This window comes from Oxyura jamaicensis, chromosome 18, assembly GCF_011077185.1.
Source record: "Oxyura jamaicensis isolate SHBP4307 breed ruddy duck chromosome 18, BPBGC_Ojam_1.0, whole genome shotgun sequence".
NCBI lineage: Eukaryota > Metazoa > Chordata > Aves > Anseriformes > Anatidae > Oxyura > Oxyura jamaicensis.
In genome coordinates this window covers 2,994,033-3,007,506 of record NC_048910.1, presented here as the reverse complement: position 1 = coordinate 3,007,506, position 13,474 = coordinate 2,994,033, and the positions used below count along the sequence as shown (strand labels likewise).

General features: G+C 43.8%; 1 protein-coding gene across 1 annotated transcript in view; it reads left to right on the top strand.

Moving 5' to 3' along the window:
* LOC118175944 (protoheme IX farnesyltransferase, mitochondrial) overlaps window positions 1–13,474 on the top strand; it is a 102,060-nt gene that overhangs the window by 8,442 nt on the left and 80,144 nt on the right. The window contains exon 4 of the mRNA XM_035342628.1: window positions 2,667–2,791. Coding sequence (XP_035198519.1) covers window positions 2,667–2,791 — 125 coding nt within the window. The remainder of the gene's footprint in view (window positions 1–2,666; window positions 2,792–13,474) is intronic.

Here is a 13,474-nt window from a genome sequence, read left to right as displayed (position 1 = left end):
GGCAGGTTACAATGAAGCCGAACGGGAATGCAAAGCATAGTGTACGCTGTAGTCCTTTTGAACATGTTCTTAAGCTGGAAATACCGTTATTCACTTTTTTTTTCCCCCTGCCAGTGCATTAGCATTTTCTTTTTCATTGACATTGAAATTGTAGACAAATGTCCCTTCTTAATTTCTGTTAAAGCTAAAGATGTTTAAAAGACATAAAATTAGGTTTAGGTTGAGATCATAAGTTTAAATCCTGGCTTCTTTTTGAAGATAATGCCAGCTCTCATCAACAAATCTTGAAAGGATCAATTCCATTTTTCTGTAATAAGGTGAAGTGAATTTGACCCCAAAAGCACTAAACTGACAGGGATTAAAAAACAAACAATCTATGACCTCATTCCCTTGATGTGATTTCAATTAAATATACTTTTTCTCCACGAAAAAAGTAGAAGAGTAAATTATTGCTTCCCCAGTAAAAGCAAATAAACTTCCTAATGCAAAGGGAACGTTTTCTTATTTACTCTTAACATGTTGCATCTGAATTGCAGGGTGATGAGACAAGCAGGGAAAACCTTGTGTTGAGAGCACTGCCCAGCAAGCCCAAATACCTGTTTCAATTGGATAAGTAAGGATGTACTACGGCCTTTTTTAACGAGATCCTGCTAAGTCACTCTGAAATGACGGGCCGAAATTAATCCAGAGAAATCAATGGGGACTTTAATTAGTGCTGTAGCTGTGCTGTAGTAGGATTTCTTTGAGGTCAGTGTGATGGTGAGGTTACGTAGACTGCTTGCCAATCTGCTCCACCTTTCTTCTTCAGTAAATGAGTTGGTGTTTCCCCATAATAAATTGGCTCTCTAAGATAAGTTTTAATTAAACTCTTGTCTAGAAGTGGAAGGGTGATTTATTATGCCAAAAGATGGATGCAATCATTCTTAGAAATGCAAACGCCACCACTTCACCATCCTCTTTTGGGTGTATTCTTTAACTCTATCAGCTGTGAACCAAGGAATTTCGTATTTCCTTGAAATTAGAATCTTGGAATTATTTCTTGATTATTCTCTATGAAGAAGGATCAAAGTTTAAACCAGGATGCTCTGTCCCTGATTCTGAATAGCCGGGGCCCAGTCTTTTGGCAATAATCATCATTTGCATGCCTTCAGGTAAGGGTAAGGCTCCGTGCAGGTTCATGGTGCTTTGGAAGCAGCTCAGGGAGCCACGGTGAGAGCCAGGTGCTGTCACAGGAGGTGATGCCGTGGGCTTAGCGTGGTGTAAACCTGGTGCTCTCGGAGACTTGTGTCACAGCCATCCCTGCAGCACCCCGTGAATCCATAACGAGGCTAAATAAGTTCCGTTTATGCCAATGTGAAGTACATTATTATAATAATATTCATCTGCCAACAGATTTTAATACTTAGCGGAAAGTTTTGCTGAGCAGCATGTCATCTTCACTGTCTTTTTACGATGAAATCCTAAGGTCCTTATGTAGGCGCAGCTCTTGAAACTCTCGTAGGGTGCTTTGCCTGCACATCCTTGCTGACAGGTCTCCGCCGTGACATTGAGTCCTTCCATCTCCAGTAACACTACCCAGCAGATAATCCAGATATTTTCAGTCAGCAAAGGTTATTTATTTGTCACTTAACTTGAGGCACATAGGAGGCTTTGTAGGAATCAGGAAGATGAGAACATTTTGATTCTTTGATGCATACTTTTAATCTGAGGTCTGGAACGTGTAATTACACACATGACATTTTTTAATTATTTAATAACTATTAATTTTCAATTGTAAGTTTCAAGGTCATGAGCAAGAAACTCAGTAAGTCCTGACTTACACAGTAGAAGAAATTTTTATTTTATAGTATTTCTTGCCAAATGGGAGTTTCATGTAACCTATTATTTGGGTAATTGCAGTATTAGGATTGAGACTAGGGTAACTTTCTTTTTAAGGATGTGATTAGCAGTACTATAGCAAAGTTATAATTTTGGATGACAAAACTGAAGTGGATTTTTGTTGAAGACTTCCAAATTTGAGCGGATTAAGTGTTGCGAGGCCCATGTGGTGATGTGATTGTACCTTCTGCCTGAGGTGGGCATATCAAATGGAAACAGTGCGAGCAAATGCTTGTACAGTGAAGTTACCGGCTTCACCAGGTGTAGTCTGCGTAGCCTTCTTTTTCTGTTTCTGTTTCTGTTTCTGTTTCTGTTTCTGTTTCTTTTTCTGTTTGATTTTTTTTGCCCTGCTGAAGTTTCTGCTAAGATTTGATAGAATTTCTCTCTCTCGGTTCAGGATTTTCCTGGCTGTTTTTCTTCCACATTAGACTGTGCAATGGCATGTGGGTTACAGGGGAAAAAAGGATCTCATGTACATGTTGTATGAGGCAGCTTGATCCTGTAGCAATCCATAAAATAGAGAATACAGTGGCATAAATTTTATTCTCACTTCTTCTGCCTGAATTCTGTTGTTCTGGGTGTCTCATCCCTGGCAGTTCTCCGTTCTGTCTTTGTTACGTGGTGTTAGCATTGCTTGTACTCTCTTCTTGGAGCTACTTTGATCCAAAAACTAGTAAAAAGTTAATCTGCGCTGTAGTTCTTACAGGGTTTTAAAACCTTAACTCCAGTGGCACGTATCAAGGAGATGGTTTCTTGCTGATTCCTTGCCCTGTGCTCTTGTGTTGCAGCTCTGGTTGTGTGCACGGCGTCCGCTGGGTTTGCCATGGCCCCGGTCCCTTTTGACCTGACTTGTTTCCTGCTCGCCTCGCTGGGAACCGGACTGGCTTCCTGCGCCGCCAACTCCATCAATCAGGTCAGTGCCTCGGCTCTGCTGCCAGCTGCCCACGTCCTGCCTTGGAAACGCTGCCAGGAGCCAGCGAGCGGCAGGGCGTGCGGTGCCTGCAGTGCAAGCTCTGGGCCGCTAAATCCGACGCCACGGAAGGACCGTGTCTGTGAATTAGTCGCTGGGCACAGCGTGTTTGTTCAGAATGGAGCTGATGAGGTTTTAAGCCTCCCAATAATAATGTTTGTCTTGATAATACCGAGCACGGATCACTGAAAATGACACAGGAAGAACTGTGTAATTGGAGTACCAGAAGAGCCAGCAGGGCTCCAGCCTTACGGGCCTGGCTCTTCGGGCGCTTTATTGCATGACCTTGTCGGGTCTGTCTGAGGAGAGGCTCGGAGCAGTTCTCTAAATGAGTGGGGCGTCGGGGGGGTTAGTGCGTCTGGAATCAGGATATCTCCTGTGCATCTGTTAAACACACTGGAAATCTCAGCCGTGGTGTAGACGTGTCTCATGCTGCAAAAGTTGTAGGCGCCTGAACTTGAGCTTCCCTGCATGTGTGAGAGTTCCTGCGGGGCTTGATGCTGATCTCTCAGCTCTCCTGCAATCAGTCCAGCTGTGAAGCAAAGTTGCTCTTAGCTCGTCTTTAGCTCTAAAGGAGAAACAAACCAGTGAGCAGGTACCAAGCAGGGTGGAAGGGAGTTACAAAGCATCGGTAGCCGCAGTCGCTTTAAGCTGTAAATACGAGCTGAAAAAAGTGGCAGGGCCTTTGATAGCACTTGGTGGCTTCAGCAGTCATCTGAGCAGCGGGGGCCTGAGTCCTGGGACACTTTGATGGAGCAGGTCATGGAGCTTTGCTGTGATCTGCCTCCCGGAGACACCCTGTTGGGTCAGGGCTCTTTGTGCTTAAGCCTCTTCAGAGCTCAGTTGCCGGCACCTGGTGTGCTCTTTGGGATCGCACCGTAGGCACACCTCTCGTTCAGGCTCAAGTGAGCACAGGTGAGGTGCTCGTTTTCACTGAGCTTAGACTTGGGTTCAGCAACTAATTTTGCGTCTGTTTTCTTTGTAAAATAGAAAAAATGCTACATTTTTGTTAATTCCATGGAAATATTTAGGTGAAAACACTTAGCCTTGAAAAAAAGTATACGTTTGCACGTATTTTTCCACAAAGGAGGTCTGGATAAAGAAGCTGTTGTAACTGGGATGGAGCTTTTGTGGCTTTAATATAATTTCAGAGAGATGTTTTTTCTCTCTGCCTCCTGTTTTTTTAATATTTAAGAATTTGTTTCATGACCTGTCAATGCTTTTAAGTATTTACTGTCATATTTGCTTTCCCCTTTGACATGGATACTTCTAGACTCAAAAGAGAATTAATTATTTCTTGTTCAGAGGCTCTTGTGTAATGTGTCTGTCTTGAGATTCTGATATATCTTCCTCGAGGTGATATTCATGCACAAATAACCGGTTTTCTTTGTCTTCAGCTTCCATGAGTTGCCTGATGTTGCGTTTTGTCTCAAAAGCACATGCTTTTTTTTTTAACTCCTGGGAGCTGCTTTTCAAACTGGTGTTTTTTAAACTCTTGAGACACTCGGGAGTATGAGGAATCCTGCACCATAATTTGGAGTTTGGTGCTTTTGAGGCTTGCTGGGATGGGAAAGGAAAGTTAAGAGTGCAGTAACCTTGTGTTTGGGTTCATAGTTCACGATTTATTTGCTGCTATCTCACCATAGGAACAGCTGTTACTGTGCCCTTCAAGAGAGGCTTACTGCAGCCTCTTGAAGTGTAAAACTCTTTTGCACAAGCAGGGCTGAGTGCTTTAAATTTGCGCTCTCATTCTTCTTCAGTTTGTTACTCGCCTGTATAGGCAGACCTTCAAGGCAACTATTCTTATTAAGGAAAATAAAGCAGAGTTGGTAACAAAGCAAAAGCAAACAGCTGTGGTTTATGACCTTGTTTATCAATAGACCCTTTCAGTCGATGATTATCCGTTTTCTGATGTTGCTATTGGTGCTGTCTGTTTCTGAATTGGCTGGGAATTTAATTTTCAATATATACTGTAAGCTCGGGTATCTGTCCTGACCTTTGGGAAGGAGCACATTTGACTTGGAACTTCCTTTTATTGCTACTTTGCTCTGTCCATTGCTCCCAGCGCACATCCTCTTCCCTGGCAGCTCATGAGTCATGTTTCCCTTGGTGCTCCTTGCTGGCCCTCGAGGACCTTTTTATATGATAACCGTCTTTCCGCTTCCCATCTTGCTATAAATCTGTGCATCTTTAAGGGCAACTCATCTTTCCCACCCCTCATTTCCCTGACAAATCTGCGTTCGCAATTTACAGCCCTCAAATATACCGTGGGAAGGTAAGGCGTTGATCGTGTCAGATTCCTCCCCGTGATTTAGGACAGGATGTGAAGAACTTGATCCTGTGAAAATGTAACGGAGATTCTGTAATATTCGAGAAGTGTGGTTACGAACTTCTGAACGTTCAAATTCTGTGGCTTCTTTTGTTTTTTCCTTCTCTTGACCACATCACAACGATCCGGAGGGAGCTGGGGCCGGGTCAGCCCTGTCAACGTGGGGTGAAGTCGGCTGGCTTGCTCCAGACTGCTGCAAGGAGCAAGGCGGAGGGACCGCAGAGCCATGCTTTGCTGCTTTACGAAATTGGTCGAAAATAATCTTTTAGTTATCACTTGCCCTATTGATTTCAGATTGCTGTGATACTCGAAACTTCTTTTTTTCCTAACCACAAGAGCTAGCATGTTAGAACAATTTACCGGAGTGAAGCTTCTCACTCCACCTTCACTGTCCTTAAGCAATCATAAAAAAGGATGGGAGTTAGCAGCACTGGTTTTCCGTTGTTTATAGAAGTGCAGTTTGGATATTTATCAACCAAAGGCATGTGTTTACAAACACGTTCCCATCACAACCATAACTTCTAGCTGTGCTTTCTGGTGGCACGTAGAAATAATACATTTTTATGACAATTCTCTGAAACTGGAGAACGATTTTTAAGAAGCTATTTTTATTTATATATTTATTTTTGACAAATGATGGTGAAAAAGTTGTTTGGAAATATCCTGAAAAACGCAGGTAAAAAGCACCTGCGTTGGGCTTGCATTAGTAGGTAACGTGGTACGTGTTCTACAGTAAAGTCATTCTAGAAATGTTTGTGTCCAGATTGCAAGAGTAATTGCAGTGATTCGTGTTAGACAGCATTTTGGTAGAAACAGACCTGTAGAAAAACGTATGAACTCTGGTGATCCATATAAATGTTGGAGGATCCTTGGGTTTTTCTGTAGAATGAACGCCGGGTGTTGAGAATCGAGCATTGTGCTGTGGCCTGTGTGAGACTTAATTCCTGCTGGAAGGTGCCAAGAAAAGATCGTGTTTTGTTTCTCTTGTCCTCTACCAGCAGTTCTGCCTCTGCCTCACTCCCTTGTATCACAATACTTCAGAGTTGTACTTCTCACCTCATCTAGCATTTTAGTGGCGTGCTAATCCAGGGGTCCCTCGTTCTCTTCCACATCACGCAACACTGCGTTATATCCTTCAGCCCTTCAGTATTGTACTACAACATGTCACCACTTCTCAGTCCCACCTGCTAAAACTGCTTTCCTTTTTTTCTTCTTTTTTCTTTTTCCAGCACTGAAGTAACCTAAAATTATTTTGGACAGGTGTTTTCGATTGGTGTTCGTTCTTTTGAAAAGGATAAGTATTTTACAGTGGTTTTAATTTAAAAAAATAAAATGAAATACTGATGCATTTACCAAGGAATAGATTGAGACACATTTTCACTGTAACACTGCTAAGTCAGCCAAATGCACCAGAAAATCTCATTATAAGAGATCAGTCTAACTAATTGCAGCTACGGTAAGGAAAATAGAAAGCTGTTTTGGGGTTTAATCTAGTAAACGCTGCATGTTAATTGTGAATTAACCAAATAATTATTCCTAGCATATCACTTATCTTTGAAACGTCTACTCTCCTGACTCTTCCAGCATCGTTCATTGGTCTGGGTACAAAGGGAGGTATTTCACTTCAGCGGTGTTCCGCAGAAGTGACAACAAAGAATAATCAAAACATTGGTTTGCCGATAGCCTGGTGAAGACCTATCTCCTAACGTATTTGTTTGCGTATTACGATCACGCTGTCATGCTAATGGAGTGGGAAAAAAATAATTTTAACTTGGCTGATAATCTTCTGCTATTTCCTACTTCTCTTTTTTGATGATTTTTGAAAGCTGACTCAAGTTTCAAGGAGCAGAGCCTTACATTTATATTATGGAGGAAACATGTCATTTCTGAGACTTCTAAGATACTAGCCTCTGATTTATGGGGAAGGAGATAAAACATGAAGAGATGTTTACAACACAATACATGGCATTAAAATGTTAAAAGAATCATGTGCACGTTTTATATGTCAAGTACATTCTTCTGTAACTGCAGCACCGTTAAAAAGTGGGAGAGAGCTATAAAGATGAAAGCAGGATGTTTGAAATGGTTTGAATTTAGGAACTGAGAGCGAAAACGATGCGGTCGGATTTGACTGATAGCACCTTGAAAAGGAAGCAGACTGGACTGAGTGTCTTAGCGAAGGTTGGAGAGCCAGAAATGGGAACCGTAGTGTGTTAATCAGAACGAGGGAACAAATCCGAGGACAGCTCACATCCCTGTCCCTTCAGGGTCTGATCTGATGGCTGCATTCGCCTTTTAACAACAGCCTCTCTTGTCAGCGGCGATCCCTTAGAAGTGCGGCGTTAATGGGCAGGAAGGATGGGCTCGGGGCTAAAATAATGGAGTGAAATGCAGGGTCTGAGTTCAGTTGCCAGCCTGGGGACCCTGCGTGAGATCTTCTGTGTTAACGCAAAGCGGGACGCTCACTGGGATACCACAGCGGTGGGCCCCAGACCAGCATCGGAATAGAGCAGCTTTCCTCCCATGTGTAATGTGCTCCTGCCTCCGCCTTGTCAGAGGGATAGCTGTGGTCTTCGCTTCTGATGACGTTTTGCTGTTCTGTAATGACTTGATTGACCGGTATTAAAAAGCAGCCTAACAAATGCTAAAAAATGAATTCGCCTCCTTAGAGAGGCGACTATTGCACCGTCTTCCAGAGAAAGTCGACTGCAGCGAGCAGATACAGTATTTTTTATTAGAGGTGCTTATTGTGCTGGTTAAGACAGTACCTCTGTCACTGGAGATACCCTTGTTTTGTCTTGCTTCATAGACTTTTTGTAAATCTCTTTAAGTTTTGTGAGGGAATATGAGAAGGAGGTGCTGCTAGCCTTCGGGAGCACCAATGGCCGAGGTGTTCAGGTACCTACGGTGCGGTCGTTCTGGGAGGCTCACAAGTCCCACGGCGGTTTGAAGCCTTGCTCACGTCTCCGTTGCCTGCAGGTGATGCCGTGGTTTGCTGGAGTGGTGGTCCCAGATCAACATTCTTACAACTGTTCTTACAAAAATGGGTTGTTGAACGGTACTTGGAGCCCAGGAAAGAAAACGGGCAAAAACAGGTGAACAGTTCGTGCCAGGATGGCCAAACAACAACACAATCAGTGGGAGCTGCGCTAGTGGGCTCGCAGTCCAGTGCTCACACAGCGACTTGATGCCTGTTGTATGTTTGCAGTTTTCTGCTGAACATCTCGTAATTGAAGGGAGTAGGAAAAAGTAAGTTGGAGGGTGGCTTTTTTTTTTTTTTTTTTAATTTTGAAGAAAATGTTATGAAGGAATGCATGGAGTGCAACACTTGGTTCCTCTCTCAAGATCGATGGGCTGTAACTGTTTTAGCTTGCTTGGCCAGTTAAAAATGTAATTCATTTTTAAAAGCAAGAAAAAAGCCCATGAGGAATCGGTTATCCCCAACACGTGTGCCGTGGGGAGGAGGAAGGCGGTGGGAGATGTGCCGCCAGCTTCCAGGACGGAGAGGAGTCTTCTGCTTATCAACTTCACATTTTGTTTCAGGGCTGTCAAGAGGTAACAGTCATAATTTTATGTGAATTAGACGCAGTGTCCGATTTTTTTTTCTCTGAGCATTAACTCAGCCCTTCTTCCCCCGGCTCCTTTTGTGAGTGAGCAGGCACCTGGGAGGTTTGTATGTGGCAGGCTCTCGCCAGCACTGGGCTTTTTCACTTGCATCTTCATTTGTTTATGAAAGCTTTGTAAATACTCTAGGTATACTGTGATGAGATGCTCTGCAAAACTTCTTGCTTCAAAGTTTCCCCATCTGAGAGATGTTTATTGCAAGATTTTTGACCAATGAAGTTAAAATGTTTCACTTCGGACTAGACATTGAGTAAACTATTTGCTTTCAGTGCCTGGAAGAAATGGTTTCAAGTGATGTGACGTTAGTTGTTGTATTCCTTTCAGAGCTGTTGTGGTTTCTGAACAGCTCTACAGAGAAATCTCTTAAAAGGATTGAAGTGATAGAAAAAAATAGAGCAAGGGTTAAAGTCATGCACAGAAAATGATGGTTAGTGATAGACGCTTGGATTACTGGAGCAAAGAGAAATTGCAGCAGTCTCGCAGTCCCCCAGACCTTTCTCTTTATTTCTCTGCAAAGAAATTGAACGCTAAGGAGAGAGCAGCAGTCGTTCTTTTTATAGTCCCAAACCAAGGCTGTTTTTTTGGCATTGTCTCCTCATGCCTAAACTTTTCATACCAAATACGTGTCTGAGGGGTAATGAGAACTTTGATTTACGATGCCACCAGCATTATTCACATGCTTTCATTCAGACCCAAGTTAGTGGAGATGACCTCCAGTAGATCACTCAGCCCACCTCCACTCCATGCAGGAGATTTTTCCCAAATCATCTCTTCAATGTTCAGTCTTGTCCACTTTTTTAAATGCTCTGAATATTTATTTATTTATTTATTTATTTTTTCTCTAGCAGATTATTATGCTGTCATTTTTGAATAAGAGAACTTGTTCTCAATGCCAAAAAAAAAAAGAGGTTTGTTCCACACAGCGTATTTGAAACATCAGATAGCCAAGTGACCAGTTTAAAATAATTTAGAAGGACCCTAAAATGACTTTCCGAGGCTTTGAGTTCCCAAATCAAAGCGTTTCACGCCCACCTATTAGCACCTCTCTTCCTGCGCGCATCCTGACGGAGCCCGCTTGCAGGCGCTCCCCGTTCCCGGCGTGGAGCGAGTCAGTCAGCCCGCACCCCTCGCTCGGTGGAGATTAACACCTGATGCATCTCTGTCTCTCTCTGAAGTTTCCTTTGTTTTGACTGAGCAGATTGCCTGCAGCAGGCGGCCTTGCCTTTCATCTGCCCCCCCCAGCGATCAAAAGATTGTCAGGAGCGGTTATTAAAACCTGGTGTCTGCAGCGCGGGACCGTCCGCGTTGGAGGCAGCCCGCGATGTAATTTACAGTGTACAATAAATACAAGAGAAGTGGGACACTGGAAGTCTATCTTGCTCTCCAAAGCATGCTGATATATGCTGCTCTGATATTTTAACTGCTGGGCAGCCTTCATTAGTGGTCATAACTTAGGCTCCGTCAGATGATCGGTAATTGCAACAGTTAGATCGAGTTAGCGCGCGGCAGTCCTCGATATCGAGTGGGAATGGCTCGGCTCGTGAAGATGTATTTCATGAGCAGGGAAAATGATGAGCACTAATGAGAACCAACCTCTGCAGGAACGATAAATTTTAAATGCAGAGATTATCTTTCCGAAGCATAAATTATTTGACCTACAACTGAAACTTGATAAAGGATCTTGGAAAAATGTTATAAATTAATGCAAAGCGTTGTTGGAAGAAATTCTCTCCCCTCTTATGCATATTGCGTGACTATTGCGCATGAAGAGGCTTTGAAAGAAACTGGATGGCTTCCCATGGCCCCAGTGAGAGGGGACACTTAGACCCCTGTAGCAAAGCATAATCTTACAAAGGCAATGAAAATAAATAAAACAACGTCATTTTTTACTACTTTGCCTCCCTCTGTGGCATTCATGCATTAGCATAAAGCTTCAGATTTTAGCAAAGTTTAGATGAAAATGTTTTATTTGGGTTATTTTCCTTGTGTTACATTTCATATATAAAAAAAAAAAAGAAAAAAACAAATAAAGCATGAGGAGTGGGTATGAAGCTGTTTTTAATGCCCTGTCCCTTTTTTTCCAGATTGCTTTGCTTCCGGATTTGATAAAGAAAGCAGAAAATAAGTAGGAGCGCAAAATAAGTTTGTCCCATTGCTCGTTATTTCATTACCGTGTACGTGCTGGCTGCTCACCTTTCCCTGCTTGCATTCACTGGTGAGCAGCTCATGCTCGAGATGAGCACGGGGCAGCGGGCAGGATGCTGGAGGTGAATGAATTAAGAAGATGTGGTTGAGGGGACCTCGGCCTCTTCCACGCCACCAGGACACACGTGGGGAAGCCACCCTGCCCTTTTTGTTTCCCTGCCCCCCATCTGAAGCAGCTCTTTCGTATGGGTGCTTTTTGGTGATAGGTGCAGTCTGAGAGTGGCTCTAAAGACAAATCCCGTCCGTGTTCTGAAACACCGGCCTGCCAGACGGGAACGTCTGGGTGGTTTCTGCAGGCCCCACTTAACTTGGGCGCATGAATGAACCCTCGAGGTAGCCCGCATCTTGCTGCTTCGGGAGGTTCTGTCTCGTTAGCACCGTACTGAAACGTTCCCTGAAAATCCTGGAGGCAAGTGAGGTAGGGGGAAAGAAATAATTTACCAAATGATTAATTGTCGGGAGTACTTCAGTGGTGTGGGGTTCCCTTTAGATCCAATGCCAGATTTCCCCTGGAAACCCTGATCACAGGCAGAACAAAGGAATTTCAAAGGACCAAAATGATGGAATGTGGAGAGAGAAGTAGACAAAAGGGGAAACGCAGTACTTACTAAGATTTATCTGGCTTTTTGATCCGTAGCAGTATTATTGCCTTTCTAAGCTTAGAAAAGGAAAAGTGGAAATAACTAGTCAATATTATTTGTCAGTATTTAAAGAAGTTTTGACATTTTCCAAATCAATAAGAGTTTCTTTAGTAATGCAAATATTAAGTTCTAACCTGATCAGATAATTGCTGAAGTGTCGTCATCTTTTTGTGATTTAAACGGCGTTCTTTTATTTTTGCCTTGAGTCAGGCTGCTGGCAACAGCGGCAATCCAGTACCGTGCGTGCTGCGCTCCGCAAAAAACTCCGAGTACACCGTGAAGGTTGACTCGCAAGGGTTAAGGAAAAGTGTTTCCTGGTTCCCTGGTGCAGCCTCCCAGTACCATTTCTTCAGGGAATAGCTCATTGAAACACAAACCCAGAGCGTTCTAACAGTCCCTTTCCTATTGAATGATCCCCGGGTTTTCCCTTTCAATTTCTATTGTTGAGAAATATTAAGTAAATGCCAGGAATTCAGATTCTTCTGTGTCCTCATGGCGTTGGATTTGATTTATGTGCAGTAAAACAGTAAAAGTCCCCTCTCTAATTCTGCATGGCTGCTGCTGCTGCTTGTACCAAGACTTCCTCTGCTCTGTCCACGTTACGCCAGGCGCTTTGCAGAGCCCACCAGCGGGGCGCTGCCTGGGAGCATTGGCAAAGGCACGCAGGGCTGGAGCAAGCACTTGTAATGTTCTTGTTTAGGTGGGTTGCAAGATGTTAACTTACCTTACGTTGCTCTTGACTCATTTTTTTCCCAAAGCTGCGAGATTTTGCAGTAAAGCCTTTCCAAAGCTCGGTAGTGGTTTGGGGGCAGGTGGGTGTCCCAGGGAATCTTCTCTTGGGGAAGCTCAGAGCAACCGTTTCTGTTTCAGTGGGGTCCGGTGTAAACACGCGTGTGTAGCGCATGCTTGGGTGAGTGTCTCTGTGTCTCTGTAACCAATGCGATAACTAGTATTAGAAAGGCTGGTGACAAAGTTGCATGAAGTGCTTTATTATTTCCTCTCTTCTTTCCTTGGTCACATCGGTCCTTTTTTTGTTGCATTTATAGGGAATTTACCCGTCCTGGTAGTTTGGCACAGGTACCGCAGTGACATAATTCTTTTGATTTTTCCTTCACACTCCGTCAGTACTTGGTTGGAAAAGCACTTCTGGGACTGGCAGGTCACTGAGAACCTGATCAGGCTCTCTCTGACAGGAGTGAGGCACCGATAAATGGGTTTGGTTCCATTTGTGAAAACTCCCCGTCACGGGTAATAGCAGTCATCTGCTGGGGCGTCACTACTGCGGCATTCACAGTTTTGAAGGCACCGAAGCAGAGCCTGCGGGTCCGGGCGGACGCAACTTGCGGAGGATCCCTTCCTTCATATCTTTACTTTGCAATTTCTTGGTGTTAGCACAGAATTGTATTTATTTATTTATTTTTATTGCAACAGTGTCTGGAGAGTTGAGTGGTGGTGGAGGTTGAGGTAAGGCCGTGTGTCCTGCAGGTTGCAGTCTGGGAAGCTGCAGAGCAGGAATGTTTGTGTGTGTGGCTCTACAAAACCAAACCCACTTCTCTGAGTCACCTCCTTCAGCTTTCCAGGGGAGCCCAGAGGGAAGGCTGGGAGGAGGTCTGTAGGAATCAAGGAAGGTAGCTGTCATCGTAGGAGCTGTAAACTTGAATGGAAACAAGCTGGATTCAGCATGTCAGACTCAAGGTGCATCCATCTTCTTTCTGCACGTGACTTCGCTGGACCTTGGAAGGGGTGAAGGAAGTGCTGAGATTTGTCAGAGCTCGTGTTTGTCGAGCAGGCTGTTCACTCGTGTCAACCCAGAGTTCACCAAAAAAC